The sequence below is a fragment of the Sander vitreus genome, chromosome 9, assembly GCF_031162955.1.
Source record: "Sander vitreus isolate 19-12246 chromosome 9, sanVit1, whole genome shotgun sequence".
Classification (NCBI taxonomy): domain Eukaryota; kingdom Metazoa; phylum Chordata; class Actinopteri; order Perciformes; family Percidae; genus Sander; species Sander vitreus.
The window spans coordinates 5,501,150-5,521,061 of record NC_135863.1 but is presented as its reverse complement, the minus strand read 5'-3'; the positions used below and the strand labels follow the sequence as shown (position 1 = coordinate 5,521,061).

The window sequence follows — 19,912 nt, the reverse complement described above, 5'->3', positions numbered from 1 at the left end:
AGGTTAATTAGCTTAGCCAGTGGTAGAACTCACATCTTTTACTTAAATAAAAATAGCAATACAACATTGTAAAAATACATTTTAATCTGCAAAGCACCTAAAGCTGTCGGATACATGGGGTCAGCCCTATGTTCCTACAGCCCTATGTTCCCACATTTCTAAGATTTTTCTTAGGGTTAGGGTTACATTCCATCTGTAGTCCATTGCTACTGGATAATAGGTTGGGTGTCATTGGCTACCAAATTGGGAGAAAGGGGGATCAAATCTGATACAAATTTATGGAAAAGGAAATGTGGGAACAAAGGACCTAATTTTGAAAAAAAGATCTTAGAAATGTGGGAACATAGGGCTGTGGGAACATAGGCACGCTCCCTGTGACATGTACTGAAGTAGGAGTATAAAGTTTCATAAAATGGAAATACTCAAGTACAAGTACATCAAAAATTGTACTCAAGTATCATACTTAGTTACTTTCCACCACTGAGCATACATGAAAATGGGTTCATCTGTTGTCTGGAAAGTCCATTATGGTGATGCATGAGGTGGACAGTGCTCACTCATTGACTGACGTAAGTTACCATTTGAGGTGTCAGTTCAGAGCTGAGAAGGCTGATGGTCTCTAGACCCGCCCTCCTGTGAAACTTCACTTCCTCTGCATGGCTCATTTAGGTGTTAAGGTGTTCAACAGTTTCACATTTACAAGACAAACCACAGCTGCAGCACTCAGACTGCACTCATCATCTATTACCAGCATTTTTTTCATTTCTTTTACTTTTCTGTACTCACTATGATGCTAAGGGATCACACATGTGCATGGTCTCTTTTCTTCCTCGCTGCTGTTATTCCAGGTACGTTTGATAATATTCAAATCTCATTTCACCCTCAGACTGTGGACTAAACTCTCGACAGACTGTTCTTTGTCTTTTCCTCTGTAACTCAATTCAGTGTTTATATGAGACGTTTGACGATGAATAGTGAAGGTCTCCCCCCTTTACCCCCCAACATCTTTGTTCCAAAAATAAAAACAGCTTCACTCAAAATACAAATAAACTTACATGATGCCATGCAGCACCATCTAATCTTTAATCAAGTACCCCATTCTATAATTATGTGTACACATGCATGGAGGTCAATAATGATGGGAGCGAACCTGCGATTGGGATATTTCTGATTATTTATCTTTAATGGTTTAGAATTATATGGTGGTCTTCATACTGCTGCTTCACCTTTTCTCTTCAAAGAGCGGTATTTCCTTGAACATATACGGAGTGCTGTCTGATCTGTGTCAGAAATTAGGCTGTTCTGGTTTCCTGTCCCACACAGTGAACATTGCTTTAGTGGTCTTCAGTAGTCTCACACTCTTCTTTTTTTCTCAAAATGTAGTTTAAGCAAACAGATGGGGTAACAATGATCAGAGCCATTTTTCATTGTAGTATAGCATTGAAACCACTGTATCCACTAATTCAATTCTTCAATTTCTTGGCCTTTTACTACATAATTACGTATTTTAAAAACCCAGTGGCTTGTTGCAAAGTGGACGTAGCTGACAACAAAAATGTTAGATTTGATTTTTCTTTCCTATGTCTTGACTTTTTTTTGCAACATTTGTTTTTGCAACATCTGTTGAAGCTTTGACTGGATTACCAAAGTGGACAAGTACAAGTACCCCTATCTTACGATGACCCAAAAGCACCAGGTTCACTGGTTGTCAACTATTTGCACATAATTTGATTAATTGAACATTTCTATAGGAATTTGCAACACTGAGGAACAAAATAAACTAAGGCTAATCCTGCATTATTACTTAATCTTGTGGTTATGTCCCTATGTCAAAATACACTCTATATTGTGCTCCAATGGTGATGATTAAATTAGTTTACAATACAGTTATTGGGTCATTTGGGTCAGCATCTGCTGTGTGCAATGGACCTAATTGATTTTTAAAAGCCACATTTTTATTTACAAAACAATAAAACATTCAGGCGATTAACAGACGTTGAGAGTGACATGTCTCTTCCTCCCCCAGATGTCCACCTCCAGAGAAATGACCACTCCGTCCCGCCTGCCTCTGAGTTCTCCTCTGAGGTGCAGATCTACCGGCCGGTGATGCACCCCTCTGAGTCCGTTCCTCCAATAGGTACACTACAACACAACATCAGATTTATTGCAAAAATATTTAACAAAAGAACCAGTTTCTGTAGCCAATTTCTTTTTAAAGAAAATGCCTGCTATAAGCTTGCATGGTGATTGGCTTGATTTTGTGTGTAGCTTTCTTAAGGTGTTGCATCTGAAAACTCATTAATGTACTTTATAACTTAAAGGCTATACACTGCTGTTGGAAGCTGAAGCAGGTTTGATAAGCACATAATGGTGAAACCTGTGAGATTTTGAATTAGTAAGTTTTCTTGCACTAACATGAAGTTATAACTCAGTCATCATCACTGTGATAGTTTAACTATAGCTGATCAGTATATGGAAAAACCTAGAATGTATTCAATCACATCAGATTAAAGAGACACATTTGGAAAACAACTTCTTTAATCAACACTAAAGGTTTAAAAAAGAAATACACACAATTTGATATATGAAACATCTCGTTAGCATAAAACTGGGAGATACAATAGAAAATTGACACTATTTGGCTGCTGTGTGTGTGTGTGTGTGTGTGTGTGTGTGTGTGTGTGTGTGTGTGTATGTTTTGTGCACAGGGACCTACCTTGTTGGGAAATCCTGTATCAAAGCTACCATGGGAGCAGAATACATTGTCATTGAAAATAAGGTTAGAATTGTGTATGTGTGTGTCATGTTAATTTGTGAATAGGGTGCTGTGTTTGCTTCACCGTGCATTTGTGTAATTTTCTAATATTGCAGAGTGTGTGTTTTTGTGTCAGCAATGGCATGTCTTTGTGAGGTGTTACAAGTTGGTTTAACTGTTCAAATTGTTAAAAAAAATCACCATTTTAAGAAATTTAAAATTTTGGCTGAGGTACACTCAAAATATATCCAATATGAGTTGTAAGAATCATAATCAGAACTCAGACTCAGAAAAGGTTTTATTGCCACAATAAGTACACTTATGTGGAATTTGCCTTGGTAAGTGTTAATACTGTCACATTTTGACAATAGTTAAAATATACAGTGAGAGGACACACTGATTTGTGACACCATCGCATAATATAAAGTAATATTTCTCTCCTGTGTGCGTTCAGAAGACTTGGTATTTCAACCTGGACCCCTCCAGAGTCAGAGCCAGTGGTTACTGTGACAAAGAAGCTGCTGTTCTCTCTCTCACGCTGCCAGACAATGCCGCCAGTCTGCAGTTCACCTTCAAAAAGGTACAACAAACTTCACATTATCCTCTCTATGCATTTTCTCCCACAGTCCAGAGACATACAGGCAGTGATGGAATGTAACCAAGTACTTTTACTCAAGTACTGAACTTGAGTATTTCTTAAGTATTTCCATCAAAATCTGTTTGCACAGAGCATTAGTGTCTTCCAGCTTCACAGCTAGATCAAACCGTTCACTACAAAGGATGAAAACTGTTTCTTTACTTGGGAAAACATGCGTAGCCTATCTGTTCAGAATTCATACATTTGGCTTCAATCTTTGTATTTTTGTCTCCAGGAAGAGAATATTTTCTACGTTGACAAACTGACTGTTCATGTGTCTCCTCTGCCTGTCTGCCAAGGATGTGCCAGTAAGACCACGGAGACAGAGAAAAAGAGAGAAGACAGATATACAGCTGGTATTTCAGATTTGGAACAACAAAAACCTGCAAACACTGAGAATGTAACTGTCCCTATTATACATCTTCTCCCTCCCAGATAAGACTTACTCAGGTTTCGTGGTTGTTGACAAGCTGTTCGCAGCAGCTACTGGACAGAGCTTCAAGTGCAAATCTGAGAATCTGCTTTTGATGTCATCTGCGCTGAGGATCAAGCTGGTTCCTCTGCAGATGCAGGCCTTCACTCTGCCCAAAGGACAGTATGGAAAAGGTGACTAAGCATTTGATTAATGATTTGATAATGCATGGGGTAAATGAAGTCCGCTCCACAAACTTAAAAGAGCACATGGTTTTATACTGCTCTAATAGATCTAGAACTAATAATAACAATCTTATTTAGAAGCTCCTTAAACTCTAGACCAAATTCACAATGCGGAGTTAAAACGTGGACTTATTTTCTACAGTTGGATCACGTTGTGTTTTTGCTTTTAAAACACTTAAAACATCTACAAAAACTCCCTAATAGTTTTTTTGCTATAGTTTTGGGATTACCACTCTGTTATCCACTGGGCTTCATCACAGTCCAACAGGGCAATAATTTAGCTGTGATAAAACTCACTTTCTAAAACAAGAAGCTATGAAACAATTGTTGCAATCCATGCTTTCTATCAGTGGCGCAAAAAGTGGGTATGCGCTATATGTGGCGCATAGGGGCGCAGCACCACGGGGAGCGCCAAAGCGACGGCTAAAAAGAAAACAATCTTTTTTTGGTATTTTCAATATGTAGCTGCTGTTGTGCGTTTCTAAATCATTTCTACATTTTCTCAATGTATATAACATTTTAGAGGACTAACAGGATAGAGTAGGCGCCCTGTCTCATAAAATTCCATCATAGAATGTTGACATAGAAGAGGGAGGGGGGGCGCGCCTCGCCGCCGTGAGCGCTGAGTGAGCAGGTACGAGCAGTAAGTTGCCGTCTATGGAAAAAGAGAAAAGCAAAACAGCTGTCGGGGCTAAAAATAGGAAAAGAGAGAGGGAAAAGGAGATGACATGTCCAGGGATGCGACAGCAGTTAAATAAGTGGATGGTGAGAGGCAACAGGTAGGATTTAAAGTGTGACGTCTGTGCTTGGAGACTAGCTAGCGTTTGCTAACACTGTGAATGTAGCAGCCAAATGGGGGTTTACCATGGAATCATGCATAGATTTGCTACCAAACTTGGAGGCTTGCAAATATTCATGTCAACAGACTGTCGACTAGCTAGTGTTTGCTAACACTAGCAGCTAAAGTGGGGTTTACGGCTAGCTTACAATATGCAAAACCAAGGTTGCTGAGCTGAAAACTGATAAATATAAGGTAGCATGTACAATAAATGACAAGAATCTAGAAAACATAACTAATGATATTACTCTGGTTTATCATTGAATCATGCATAGATTTGCCAAACTTGGAGGTTTGCAAATACTCATGTTAACAGACTGTTCTCAGACTAGCTAGTGTTTGCTAACACTAGCAGCTAAAGTGGGGTTTACGGATAACTTAATGCAAACCAGTGTTGCTGATAGCTACATTTAGATATTGGTTAAACCCTATAGTACCAATCCCTTGCATAACATATCTCAATTTTATTAAGGTAAAATAACAACTGGTAAATGTAAGGTAGCATGCACAATAAATGACAAGAAGAAAGATAAATATGAAAACAATATATATTTAAAATACAAAATGTGAATGTAATTTCAACAGCAGCACAACCTTACTGCATAATAGTTGTCTTATCTGATGCCATCACTAGGCTGATTTAAGAATTGAATTTAGGCTGCTATATTTAACAGTGAGTTCATTTCATCCAGGTGTGAGGATGGTGGATCAGGAAAGACAGGGGAAGGCAACAGGTAGGTCTAACATTAGGTGGAAGTGTAGGGGGAGCCACTTGATACCAACAGATTCATTTCTTAATATTATTGATATGGAAAAACTAATGAAAAATCTAGTAAATAGTAAATCTATCTACATAATGTTTGTTTGACAATATGTCTTGGTGGAGAAGAACACAGGCAAGGAATGAATGAGACAGACATGAGGTCGACGATGACATCACGTAGAGATGAGACCAGTGATGACATCAGGTAGGAGCTCTATTAGACCACACAAAACTAAATGTCCAGTATGGTCTGAAGTTCTGTTGACCAACCTATTCACTGTGTCCCTTTTGGGGGAAGAAATAGTGCAGACAGAGATGGAAAGCCACCCACCACTCAAATCACATCAACCAGGGGTGACGATTAGGTTTCCAATTGTCACAGTTTGTTTGCCAAGGGCAACCGTTAACGTCGCTGATATACTTTAAAATAAACCTTTATTATTTAAAGCCCATACATGATGATGTCCAGCACTTTTTTTTTTTTTGGGGGGGGGGGGGGCAAAATTGTTGCTGCATACCCCTCTGACACTGGGTAGTTGCGCCTCTGCTTTCTATCAGCTTTTATTGTCTTTATTTCTCTCAGACATCTAGGCCAGAAGCAGGGAGTTGTGCCATATACAATAAATGTAATTATGGTTGGTGACCCTTTTGATTGATTGATCGAGGCATAGGCCTGCCTGGATATACAGTACTGTGAGCTTTCCATTTTTGAGGATGATATTTTAGAGAATCGGACTGTGATAATTAGTTTTAGTCTAGTGAAAATCTGCCGTAACAGTGTCCCGAAAAAGAAAAGTGTCCTGAAACTAAAGTTAATGGTTTACTACTGCTGTGCACAATCTATAAATGATGGAAGACCTTGTTCTAAAAGCATTGGACCTATCTCTGCACTGCAGGATACCTGAGTGGTTCAAGTGGTTAATGAAACACACAAAAGCATTAGATCGAAGTGATGTGTGTGTGTGTGTGTGTGTGTGTGTGTGTGTGTGTGTGTGTGTGTGTGTGTACGCGTGCGCGCGCGCTTAAATTAAGGTCCTTATTTTTCTTAAATCATTCTCCTTCTTCTTCCTGCATGTTGCTCTCCATTTATGTGTTTTAGAGGTGGAGTGTTGGGCTGACTTTAGCAAGCGAGCTATCCCCATCATAGTCGGCGCCACAGTGGTGGGTCTCGTTCTGATCGCTGTGCTGACCTTCCTGTTCATCAGAGACCGCCGCCACAGACAAGGGTACGACAGGCTCTGAGCTCGTTGTGAAAACTGGGTGAAGATATACTCCGTCTGATAGAATTTTTTTAAACTTACTGTTACAAAAAGTTCTTCAAATTGCTCTCCTTAACTTGAAACTTGACTATTCTTTCTTTGTTTTTAAATATATTATTTTCTATCTTCCATTCTCTTGTATTTGAATTATATTTTGCATTTCATTTCATTCATTTCATTTTGTTCACTGCTGCTTATTGAATAGGTCTACTCTCATGAAGTTGGCGGAAAATTAGTAATAGAGCCGTTAATTACGTAAGCAATATAATGAACCAGACTATTGATTTATCATAATATAACTCTTGAACCTAAATGGCAGATATACTGCAGAATAAACATCCCAGGTAATTAGTTCAAGTTTTGCAACCTAATCAACATGTATCTGTCAGTTTTGGACATTCTTTGATTAAAATGTTTAGTTTCGAACAGAAAAGGTAATACAGTATAGGCTACTTGAATGCTTACTTTTTTCAACTAAATTCGGTTTCATAATTTCTGTATTGCTGTACAATGAATAAGTATTGTTTATAAATGTAATGAGTTTTATTGTATTATTGTGTGATTTTCTTTGTTACCTGTAATTTACCACCTGTTTGACATATACTGTAAAAAATAAAATAAACGCTTGCTTCCGTCTGCTGGTGCATTGTGGTAACTGCAGCGTCATCCCCACCTCCATATCCCTCTTTCTCATTGGCTACTCGAGACTACGAGTCCTTGGAAAGATCAAAAATAATAATACCGATATTTGCAAGCGTATGCCAGTGTTTATTAGGTCGAGTGTAAACTTTTAATGTCCAACATATTTCTCTTTGGTTAAAGTTGAGTGGTTGCTTCAGTTAAAATAGAACAAAACGGTGTATGAAGGCTGTTGACTAAATTACCACTTCGCCTTTCCTCAGCTGGTCATCAGTGAGCTAGCTAGCAGCTAGCCTCAGCAGCTGGTAGCTATGGCTGCAGTTATTTTGAGTTTCCCAACTCTGCAGGGTCTGAGGATATTTACACAGTGAGTACATTAAAGCGTTACACGGCTGTTAGGATTTTGTCTGAAAACAGGCTTCCCCCTTCAACGTTATTTCCCACCAACAAGCTTCTTTTTAACGTTAGCTTACAACTAAAGTTTGCGACGCTTCTTCACATCTGATCTGAGCTAACTTGACAGATGCCCTTGTGCAGCTATCATTGCCACACACGACACATTGTTAATTATCTGCTGCTGCTCATGATTGCTGGACAGGATAATATCAAGTTATTTCTCCCCTCAACATCAGCGTATACATTGGTTCCCATTATGCTAACTAATGAATCGGATAAGACCTGAGCAAGGTTAAATAAAGGTAGCAAACTGTCAGCTAGCATGGCTAATGTTGCTGATATTACATGTTTATACCTGTGCGACCAGCCTTTACTGAGTATCACATGATACTGAGTTATTTAGGCTGGGTTGTGATTTATAGTTACTTTACCATGAGTGCTCCTCTCCTCAGAAAACTGTCATGGACCGAAAGAGGCGTGAGGCTCGTTTCAGGAGGTGAGTGAAGGAAATTGTCCTTGCAATAGTATAAGCAATCATAACAAAAGTTATTCTGTTTTTATTTGAACCTCTTATCAAAAAGATTGTCTTTTATAGTTGAGTTGGGTGACATTTGTGTTCCATTTGCAGTGCAAGAGACGTTCGTTATGTTTGGGATTCAAACTTTAACTCTCCTCCTGGGAGCCAGGCTCATTAAAACATACATACCAATGTTTTAACTTTAGTGCTGCAGCTTTTATTTAAGTCTCACTTTATTTATTGATTACCTTTTGATTAATCCAATAATTTATTTTTGCCCAGTGGTTCCCAAATTCATTTCACGTCAAGGACCCCTAAACTGACACAAATTAAGACCATGGATCCCCATTTGATAACATTTTGTCCAATGCAGGTTCCACCATTTGATATGATTTTTGGTTGTAGATGTTTTATTACGTTGAGTGTATGAAACCCACAACCAAAATAAAAATAAAAATGTATTCCCCTTTTTGCTGGGTACCCCCTGGAACCCACTCAAGGACCCCTGGGGGTCCCCAGACCCCACTTTGAGAACCACTGGTTAAGTCTATACATTTTGGAAAATAGAGAAAAATGTCCAGCGCAAGATTCCTGGAGCCCAACATGACAAATCCATATTGCTTGTTTTATCCAACCAAAACCTAAGGATATTCACATATATTCATATAAAACAGAAAAAAGCATCCTCACATTTAAAAACTTGGAAGCAGAGAATAATTGGTATTTCTTATTGGTATAAGTAATAGATTTAAAAAAAAATGTTGATTAATTATCTGACTAATGTCTTTTTTGTCTTTCATAAATATTATTCAACATACACTGTGGATCCCAAACCTGTACTGTGGTTGTTTTGATCACTACTGTATGTTGCATACAAGTACAACTTTATTCCAACAGATCTTGGACAGTGATGGTTGCACACCCTTTAAAACATTTTGCGCTTTTGATTCAAATAATGAAGTGACGACTATTGTGCAGTTCATTTTAAGAATGTTTCATTGTTTTGGGATAAACTCTAAAGTCTCTGCTATCTTCTCCAGGGGTGGGAAGGATAGAGAAGGTGCTGATTGCCAATCGAGGAGAGATTGCGTGTCGTGTGATGCGCACAGCCAAGAAGATGGGCGTCCGCTCTGTGGCTGTATACAGTGATGCAGACAGACACTCTATGCATGTGGCCATGGTGAGATGCTGGATAGCTCTGGTCTAGCAAAGAGCTGTTTTTCTTTTCTTTTTGTATTTGTAGTCATTTGCTTCTCAGACTTTGCTCTCTGTGTTCTTCTACAATTTCTGCAGTTGCTTTAACAAACACAATGAAGGCAGTGTGTTGCTAATGTCGTTTTTTCTTTTATTGGCCATTAATAGTTTACAAACTTGTATTAGTTCCAGTATATTCAGTCTGTTTTTGCTTTGTTTTGTTCTTTGTAGGCAGATGAAGCCTACCGTATCGGTCCTCCACCCTCCCAGCAGAGTTACCTCTCCATGGAGAAAGTTTTGGAAGTGGCCAAGACATCTGGATCACATGTGAGTAATCCTCTACTTGTTGCAAACAGTTTTTGGAACAGAAGTGATGCTGTCACTTTCCTTTAGTCCTGCCTAAAGGAGCTACTTCAAAAAAGGAATTGAACATTATGATGTTTATGTCTTGTCAGCCCCTTTAACCTCCTTCCTTCTTCCTCCTAGTCCTTCATGTTAAACTATTCTTCTTTGACAATAAACCAACAAGGTGATTTGACATTGTTTTTAAATGTGGTGTTTTAGAAAACATGTTTGTGTGTTTAGGCGGTCCACCCTGGTTATGGCTTTCTGTCAGAAAACACAGAGTTTGCAGAGGCGTGTAAACAGGAAGGCATCATCTTCATTGGGCCACCTTCCTCTGCCATCCGAGATATGGGCATTAAAAGGTAAAACACACAGAACAATATACATTATCTCTCTAGTTGTCGCTAATTAACATTTAATATGATAATTTATGTTGTTTGGTACCTAAAAGGACTAAGTTGAAACATTATTGATCCCTGTGGAGGAACTGGTTTATGGGACGCAGCAAGGAACAGCTGAATAGAAACATAACAAATCAATAATAACAAGATATGTAAAAAAAAGTTTCACTTTTATTGCTTTGCCTTCTTTTTTTTCAGCACATCCAAACACATCATGTCAGCTGCCGGGGTGCCAATCATTGGTGGTTACCATGGAGAGGACCAATCAAATAAGAGGCTGCAAGCAGAGGCTGCCCAGATCGGATACCCTGTGATGATTAAGGCAGTCCGTGGAGGAGGAGGGAAGGTAAGAGGCCGTGAAAAAGCCTAAATAACTTTGACATAGTAACTTCAGGAAACCTAGGTTAAATGATGTTAAGTATAGTGTGTGTGTGTTGTGTGTGTTTAGGGGATGCGTATTGCACGGTCAGACTCAGACTTCTTGGAGCAGTTGGAGTCGGCGAGACGAGAAGCAAGAAAATCCTTCAATGATGATGTCATGCTAGTTGAGAAGTTTGTAGAGGATCCCAGGTAATTCATTTACTCAGATACTGCTAACCATCCAGCTCTGTCACCATGTTATGTTTATTTAAAGATTCATTTTATTTCTCTGTCTGTCCGTCTGTCTGTCTCCTGTAGACATGTGGAGGTCCAGGTGTTCGGGGACATGCACGGTAACGCTGTCTATCTGTTTGAGAGAGACTGCAGCGTCCAAAGAAGACATCAGAAGATCATAGAGGAAGCACCAGGGGTGAGTTAAATCAATACTGACTGACGAAGGAACTGTAAAAGTTGCTATACATTTGCACAAATTAGACTAAATCTACAACATCTAAGTTTGAGTACATTTAAACATTACATTATTAAACTGACATTTAAATCTTTTGCAAAGATAAATTTGGATTTGCCACATCTAACTGGAGGTTTAAGTTCAGGATATGTTGTGCCACTATTCTGAAATAATCCACCAGTCTTATTGTTGGCATAGAGGAACTGTTTCTGTTATTGTCAAAGAGAAAAGTATTAGTTTGTAGGTCATTGAAAATGTTTAGTAAAATAACTTCTTTAAAACATTAGCAACTCTGATTATCAAACTATTCCCACAAACAAGGAACTGGAAATCTGTTTGTCCCAAACCCATAAATGTACATTCACTAAAAGCTCTTAGTTTAGCTTTTAGTTTCCGCCACTATTCTCTTTTTCTTGGAAGAGGAGACATATCCGTGTCTTTCCTTAACTATGACAGTGACGAAAAGAAAAGCTTTCCACACAATCTGCAGTCCACCTGTTTTGGGAGAGTTTACAGCTGCACTTGTGTCAAACCAATTACCATTACAGTGTAAACATCTCACATGGATCTATAGTGTGAAACTGGATAGTAGGGATATGATCACTTAAATATTTTTGGATTGGCTGTTGGAATGTTTTATTGTATTTTCACTCTGTTTCTATTTGTATTTTATCAGCCTGGTATTAGTCCTGAGGTTCGGAGGAAACTTGGAGAGGCAGCAGTTAAAGCAGCCAAGGCTGTCAACTATGTAGGAGCAGGTAAGATGAACACAACAAACACTCACCTGCACACACCTCACCACAGTGTCTCAGAACACACAGTGTATGGACATGATATTGTTTGTCCTCCTGTGTAGGTACGGTGGAGTTTATAATGGACGCCCAGCACAACTTTTACTTCATGGAGATGAACACCAGGCTGCAGGTGGAGCATCCCGTCTCTGAGATGATCACTGGAACGGACCTGGTGGAGTGGCAGCTCAGGGTGAGAGAGGAGGGGGAGAGAAATAATAAAGGGAGAGAAGAAATGCTGACATCCAGTTGAAAAAAATTACCTTTTGTCAATAAAAAGTTTTGATTTCAGTCTCAGTGATAACTCTGTGTAATTCTCCTTCAGGTGGCAGCAGGGGAGCGCCTGCCTCTCCTCCAGGATGACATCATTTTAAGGGGACACTCTTTTGAGGCTCGTATCTACGCTGAGGACCCAAACAATGACTTCCTTCCAGGGGCGGGGCCTCTGCTGCATCTCTCCACCCCTTCAGCAGACCAACACACACGCATAGAGACTGGAGTCAGGGAAGGTAGGTAGTTTTGATCTAACTCTCCGGTTGTATGTACATGGATAGATTATTATTCTTTATGGAACACAACAGCATTACAGTAAGTGTCTACTTTTCTGCCTTCTGACATTGCTTAATGTATCAAAATAGCTGTTATGGCTGATTAAACGGAGAACAAAGACCAAGAACCAAGAGATCTCTGGGAAATGCAGTGCGAGACCACAAAAATTATTATTAAATGAATGATTATTAATGATATGGATTAATGATTATCCAATCTAATGTGACACCGGTATAATGTTTTTAAATTTGAATTTGTTTATTTTGCACAATAAAATCAAGACAACAGTAACACAAGAAAAGAAAATAATATATAAAAAAAAAAAAAGATTGTGCAGGTGAGATTAAGAAAACCCCTAGGGGCTTATAGAAGGAATCTCACCTAAGGAAGAGAAGAAGAAAAAATATATAATGAACAATTACAAGAGTCCTAAAATCTACAAATTGAACACAAGTAAGCACTGAATTTAAAAAAACAAGGTTATCTACATAAACAACAAAGGCATAAAGTAAATAATAAACAAGAATATAGATTCAATGAGGATATGTGGACATGTGTGTATGTGTAAGTAGTTATGAGAGACCGGAAGGGCAAACAAAATGTATTATTATAGTATTATAATAATATAGCTTTCCAACTGCCATGGTGTCTGCCTGTGTGTGTTTGGTTTCAGGGGACGAGGTGTCGGCACATTATGACCCAATGATCGCCAAGCTTGTGGTGTGGGGAGAAGACCGATCTGCTGCCTTAAAGAAGCTGCGTTACTGCTTACGACAGTACAATGTAAGACACACAGTCAAATTATGCATGTCATATAACTGAACTTGTAAGATAAATGCAGTATTTACTAAACCTAAAACATCCAGCATTTGATTTAAAGTGCTCATATTGTGCTTTTTGGCTTTTTCCCTTTCCTTTATTGTGTTATATATTTTGTTGTGCACGTTATAGGTTTACAAAGTGGAACAAGCCCAAAGTCCACCCCAAAGGGACTTACCATCTCCAACAGAAAACACTGTTCACAAACTGCTCCAAACAGCTCTATTGTAGTCCAGCCTTTACTTCCGTGACAAACGTGCTTCACTTTGTAACACATGTTATAATGCTCGCCTAGCTGCTAGCGTGGCACTCCCTCATACTCTGCAACTGACTGGCTAGCAGTCCTTACCTAGGTACTGAGCATGTGCGACTCCCAACAAAGATGGAACAGAAGTGAGATGTCTCACTCTGTAGCTAAAACTGAGAGCTCAGCACACAGGGTAAAAAGAGGAGCTGCAGCAATGTGCAGTACAGCAAAAATATGGTGTTTTTTGAAAATGAAACCATGTAAACTTATTCTGGTACAACCTCTAAATACAATTATGAACCTGAAAATGAGGATAATATGAGCCCTTTAAATTATACAACACATACACATACACTATACATAATTCATGGCTCTGTGTCTTATATTTCTTTGCGTCCTTTCTGTCCTCAGATCGTGGGACTGAACACTAACATTGACTTTTTGCTGAGTCTTTCGGGTCACCCGGAGTTTGAGGCTGGAAATGTGACCACCAGCTTCATCCCTCAGCACTATGCTGACCTCTTCCCCACTCCGAGGACTCCCTCTGGGGAAACAATCTGCCAGGCGGCCCTGGGCCTGGTGCTGCAGGAGAGGAAACACACACAGGAGTTCACACAGACCTCCACTGGTGAGGGGATAACATGTTCCTTGTCAGGACAAATGATTTAGGTTTTAAATATACTGAGTAACTGTGTGTGTGTGTGTGATTTTTCAGACCCCTTCTCCCCATTTGGCTCCAGCAGCGGCTGGAGAAGCAACATTCAGTTTAATAGGAACATGACGTTACAGCTGGGAGACAAAAGTGAGTAACAGACAAATGGTGAGCTTTTACCGCCCCCTAGTGTATAGGCAGTGAGGGAAGGTAGAGTGTAAGTAAACAAGGGAGAAATGACAAATCTAGAACCAGACTTTTAATCAGAGTGGTGGGACTGCAGAGGAACATATGTGTTCTTAATAATTCTTAGTGTTTCACTTCTTGTCTACCAAATGCATTACAAACTTGTTATGTCAGTCTTTGACAAGAGACTCAAGATTTTTAAGTTTTTCCTGTTCTGCTTCAAAAAGTTCTTAATTTACTTTAAGTTAGCACCAGCAGCTAACAGGACATAGTTCCAAGTTTACTGTTATTGTAATGTGCACCAGGAGCAGTGCATTCCAGTGCAACGAAAAACTAAGTTAGGTATGGGGCAAACAACATACAATAAATAGAGATAATACCACATACCTTTGTTTATGTATTACATGGATTATTTTAGTATCTTCATCACATATCTACGTTTGTAGAAACAACATCAATAGGCCTGTAAAACGAAAACGTGTATTCATTTATTTATGTAATTTAATTTATTTATTTTCCGGGACAATGCACATTAATCAACATCACTGTAAATGTGCCCAGTGTTAGCCACTGTTGTCCCTTGGCCTGATGTTAAATTAGCCATTAAAACAACAATCAAACTTAAAATTAGAAGATTTGGATGCTTTGGAGGTATACACTGACAGGGATGACTTTACATTATGTGTTAGTTGAAGATTATTAGTAGGGCTGCACAATATGAGGAAAATATCTAATTGCGATTATTTTGACTGATATTGCGATATGATTCACGATATTGGAGGGAATGATCGTTTTTGTATCATTATTCTCATTTTCATTGAAAATGATTAACATTGAAAGAAATTAAAATGATTTATAGTGTGATTTTTGCGAGGATCTGTACCAAACAAAGATTTTTTTCTTCAGTCTGTAGGATAGGATTTGTAGGCCGGGACGTCTCTGCAGCACCACTACTTCATTCAGAATGGTTTGACACATATTTTGCCTTTAACAAATATTGCGCCCCCCTGCGATTTGGATATTGCACTAGTCCATACTGCGATTTCAATACAATTGCGATTAATTGTGCAGCCCTAATTATTAGTTTTAGAAATTGTATAGTGTGTCAGTTTTAATAAGCAGGTCAGTACAGTTAGGGTTGACTCATAACTGTCTAATGGCCGTTTAAATAATTAAGTTTAGAGCTGATCTGTTCTGTGTTTTTTAATGAACTCATATTCATTATTCAATGTTTTTATTATAAATGTCACTGCAAGGCCAAAAATAAATCAGCGAGGACGAGTTCAACTAAAGCTTTTGTGTTAAGTTACTTCAGTGTCTCATCTTATTTGCTTTCTTCCTTGTGTGTTTGTTGTCTTTAGAAGTTGATATTGTCGTCGTGTATAACAAAGATGGCAGCTACACAATGCAGGTAAGCTGGAGTATGTCCTGTATCTCACATCATTAATCACTGTTTTCATTTGTTGTTGTTCAATTGAATACTGAGCAAACTCCATCCACTGATGCGGGCTGTGAGTTGCAATTTTAAAAATCCAATTTTAAAGTAACACTATCGCTAAGTGTATTAGGTGAATCTGTAGTGGTTGATCTGCCTCCTTCACATTCATCATGAATGTATTTCTCCTTTCAGATTGGTGAGGAGGTGTACCATGTGACTGGGGAGGTGGAGATGGAAGATGGAGCGTCATTCCTTCACTGTTCTGTCAATGGCATGAAGTCTCGTCCCAAACTGGTGATCCTGGACAACACCGTGCACCTGTTCTCCACGGTATGTTCCCACCACTACTGTTGAAAATAGAAACACAAGCTTGAGTAACTGTTGCATGCATTATTTCTCTACTTATGGTATAAAAGTCATGGTAAAACATTTACGTATTTATTTGGATGGGAAGTATGAAAATGTGTTCTAAACTCAAATGCAAAATTCTTCATTCCTTATGTAGTAAAATAGTGCAGTAACTCTCTCAAACGCATTTACCGATACAAATATAAGTCTGCATTTGTCTTTGTGAGCCTTGACAATTTTAAATCTGTACAAGATGTACAGTATTTGTTTATAAGTTAGCTCATCTGGTTGATTTACTGCAGTTTCATTTCCCCAAATAATACATTTAGCAAAAGCTGTATATCTGTGCTTTCCCCAGTCAATTTGACGGAAGCTGGACTGTCACTACAGAGAAACTGTCTCTATTTCATGTCTTAAGCATCTGTCATCTTTGAAAACTGGTGACTGGGGACAAACCCACCACGTCTGACATCAGGGAAATTAAAGATTTTTCAAATCCCCTTACCTCAGCTGGCAGTTAAATGTCACTTCTGTCTCTTGACATTTTTACATCTTTTCTGCAGGAGGGAAGCTCCCAAGTGTCTGTTCCAGTGCCTAAGTATCTGGCTGGTGTGAGCGGCTCTGGGGCTCAGGGTGGAGCTGTGGCCCCCATGACTGGAACCATAGAGAAGGTGCGTTTGGTTGTATTAACATATGGATTTGGAATTACATTTTTGTCATGCAAAGGAATTTTTCTTCAGACCAAACTAGTTATCCCAAATGTCTTTTTCAAGGTTTAGAGGACTTAAAGATGCAGTAGGTAAGACTTATAAAACTAACTTTCTGTCATATTTGCTGAAACTGACCCTATGTTCCAGTAGAACTACATGAAGCAGGTAATACAAAATAAAAAAAATCCGGCTCCTCTGGCACCACCTACAGCCTGTAGTGTGATTTGCAAAAATCCTCCGCTCCCTGTTCAGATGCACCAATCAGGGCCAGGGGGGGTGTCTAACTGCGTGCCAATCACTGCTCAGACACACACATTCATTCTCCCTTGTGGGGGGAGGGGCTTAGGAGACCGTTTTGGGCTTTAGCAGAAAGGGGGGAGGGACTGAGAAGTTGTTGTGTTCAATGTTCAATTTTTTTGGCTAAGTCCTGGATCTTCACAATCCTACCTACAGCACCTTTTTAAGTCATCATATTTAATAATGAATTGTAAATCTAAATGTTTTTGTACAAGCCTTTTAGTTATTATTATTATTATTAATATATCACTGTAACTTAACATTATTACATCAAAACATAAGGTGAAAATAAAGGTTACACTTTACTTGAAGGTATCTACATAAGAGTGACATGACGCTGTCATGAACGTGTCATAAACATTATAAACAAGTCATAAACATTTATGACATAACACTTCTGTCATTAAGTGTCATTCGGTTTTTGTCATGACAAGTTAGGGTTAGGATTCATGTGTCATGACAGTGTCATGTCACTCTTATGTAGATACCTTCAAGTACAATGTTACCAAAATGTACACTGTTTGAGCCATTCTGACATGGCGAGATTCTGACAGACCGACGGCCATATTTTGAACCACTGGAAAGAGTTTAAAGATGCCATACATTTAAAAGACAATTCCAGCAATCTAGACAATAAGTAATAAAGACAAAATCCTTGAGTGACATCATCAGTCTGATCTTTATTGTTGTGATGAATGAAGACTGAGTGTCCTCTGTGCAGACGAATCCAATCTGTTGTATTGTGTTCAGGTGATGGTTAAGGCTGGAGACAAAGTGGCTGTGGGAGACCCGCTGATGGTCATGATCGCCATGAAGATGGAGGTGAGGGACTCCATTCTGGCTCTGCCTCACGCATACGTTCTCACCTGTACACAGGTACACACACACACATACACACACACTCTCTGCTGCCTTTGTAATAAAGTTGTTTGTTTTTGACTCTGCAGCATACGATCCGGGCGCCAAAGTCAGGTGTGATCAAGAGAGTTTTCTTCAGCGAGGGCTCTCAGGCCAATCGCCACGCTCCTCTGGTGGAGATGGAAGAGGAGGTGGAGGAGGGGGAGGGGGGGGGGGGGGGGGGAGGGGAGCAGCCAGTAAACAGACGGAAACCCATGAATACACACACCGACAGGTAGGAGAGAGCCGGAACTAGTTACTGTGACAGCTTGAGGGAAAGTGAGTCAATCTGAACGGAGTTGGTGTCCAGCGCTTAATTAGTATTTCTGAAGATGTGAATCAGGACCTGAATCATCTGTTAGGAGCGAGTCTGGTTCAGTATGGAATAAATTAGAAAAATACTTTCACCCTGGGGACCCAGCATGCATAACGAAGGTCAGAAACAATTAGTGACCTGAAATCTTCCTGGGTTTGACTTGTGTAACAGCCAGCGGGTAACCACCACAACAATCCCTAATGTACAGTTGCCTTTTACACATAAGAATATTACCTTTCTGTTGATTGTACAATTTTTGTCTGTTCCTTCTTTTCTTTCTTGTGTGTTTTATATGTTTGAGTCAGTAAATCTCTGGCAACTTGTGCTTGCAATTCTCCTCCCTGTGTTTCTGTCAGTGGTGTAGTGTTAGTGAAAGAGCTGGGCTGGGTATCCTCTTGTTTAGCACAGTTTAATGCACTTCCTGTACTGATGACGTTGACAGCTGAGTGTCCTAGTACTTAATCGTTAAACCGGGAAAAACTACGCAGTTGCTTGTATGCAAATCTGAGGCAGATGATGTGAATTCAGACAAAATACTTGCAGAATTATAGCATATTGGGTTATAGGAAAAGTTCCTGGTGATTGAGTGGGGACAACTTCACTTTACATGACCTTAAAAGATTTACTGAGTGAAAAAAAACATCAACTTGTATTGCTTAATAAGGTTTGTCTGGGGAAAAGTTAAGAGATTATCACTGTTGGGTAAGAACTATGTATCTCAATTTTAGAAAACTGTCCTACCACCTGTAAATATCCTGCCAGTATTCAAAAATGCATTGTCACTAAGCTTAAAGCAATATTGTTTTTCTTAATCATTATGAATTGACACTTGAAAGTTACATGGCTTTCACTGCACAGTGATTTTAGGAGGAAAGATTTACTGGATGTAAACCTATTTTTTGGTGCAGGAAATATTTTGTATTTGGGTTTGTTAATGTCCTGTTTTTCCACATCCACAACATTGCTCTGCTCTTATAAAAAAAACAGAGGTCTGCTGTAAGCCTCTGTTAAAGGAGATTGTAATACTGAGGAGAAAGGCCTTTAGGTTTAGAAAGCAGAAAATCACTCCAGAATTATCAAATGGTTCTCAACTTTTGTGACCGGATTTGACTCTGATTTAAAAATAACTCATAAAGGATGACATGTCGGTCACAGAGGGTTTTAAACAAACAGATGGTTGTTTGGTGTAAATCCGCTGTCAGTCCAAGTGAACTTGACCTGTTACTGCTGATCACTCTCTTTTTACTAACTGGTGTGTTATGAGGCCTTGTAGATTAAAACATACACTTGTGTTAATTTTGTAGATGTCTGACAGATGATTAAAAAAAAACATTTGCTATATTGGACTGGTCAGATACTGTAATAAAAATGTTTCAAAAGTCATTCTTGATGTACTTGAAGTGTGTGAAGGTGGGTTGATTTGTGTAACACT

The 19,912-nt window shown here is 39.0% G+C and overlaps 2 protein-coding genes across 4 annotated transcripts; both read left to right on the top strand.

The window, feature by feature from the left end:
- The first annotated feature begins 668 nt into the window (after positions 1 to 668).
- Positions 669 to 7,545, top strand: lamp3 (lysosomal associated membrane protein 3). Of its 3 annotated transcripts, XM_078258434.1 has the most exons (8): positions 669 to 848; positions 2,027 to 2,137; positions 2,709 to 2,779; positions 3,210 to 3,335; positions 3,628 to 3,700; positions 3,828 to 3,998; positions 5,580 to 5,621; positions 5,777 to 6,114. In XM_078258434.1, the coding sequence occupies exons 1-8, from the start codon at positions 788 to 790 to the stop codon at positions 5,857 to 5,859; spliced, it is 738 nt and encodes a 245-aa protein (XP_078114560.1). In that variant the 5' UTR covers positions 669 to 787; the 3' UTR covers positions 5,860 to 6,114. The 3 variants fall into 3 exon arrangements, with proteins under 3 accessions (XP_078114560.1, XP_078114559.1, XP_078114558.1); XM_078258433.1 differs by lacking the exons at positions 5,580 to 5,621; positions 5,777 to 6,114 and adding an exon at positions 6,750 to 7,545; XM_078258432.1 differs by having other exon boundaries at positions 5,580 to 5,855.
- Positions 7,546 to 7,826: 281 nt separating this feature from the next.
- Positions 7,827 to 19,863, top strand: mccc1 (methylcrotonyl-CoA carboxylase subunit). Its single transcript, XM_078258431.1, has 19 exons — positions 7,827 to 7,915; positions 8,397 to 8,440; positions 9,502 to 9,641; positions 9,887 to 9,982; positions 10,241 to 10,362; positions 10,600 to 10,747; positions 10,850 to 10,971; positions 11,080 to 11,191; positions 11,907 to 11,988; positions 12,087 to 12,214; positions 12,347 to 12,530; positions 13,244 to 13,353; positions 14,048 to 14,264; positions 14,352 to 14,438; positions 15,836 to 15,885; positions 16,105 to 16,242; positions 16,824 to 16,931; positions 18,018 to 18,089; positions 18,215 to 19,863. Exons 1-19 carry the CDS (start codon positions 7,860 to 7,862, stop codon positions 18,401 to 18,403), a joined length of 2,205 nt encoding a protein of 734 aa, XP_078114557.1. The 5' UTR covers positions 7,827 to 7,859; the 3' UTR covers positions 18,404 to 19,863.
- The last annotated feature ends 49 nt before the right edge of the window (positions 19,864 to 19,912 follow it).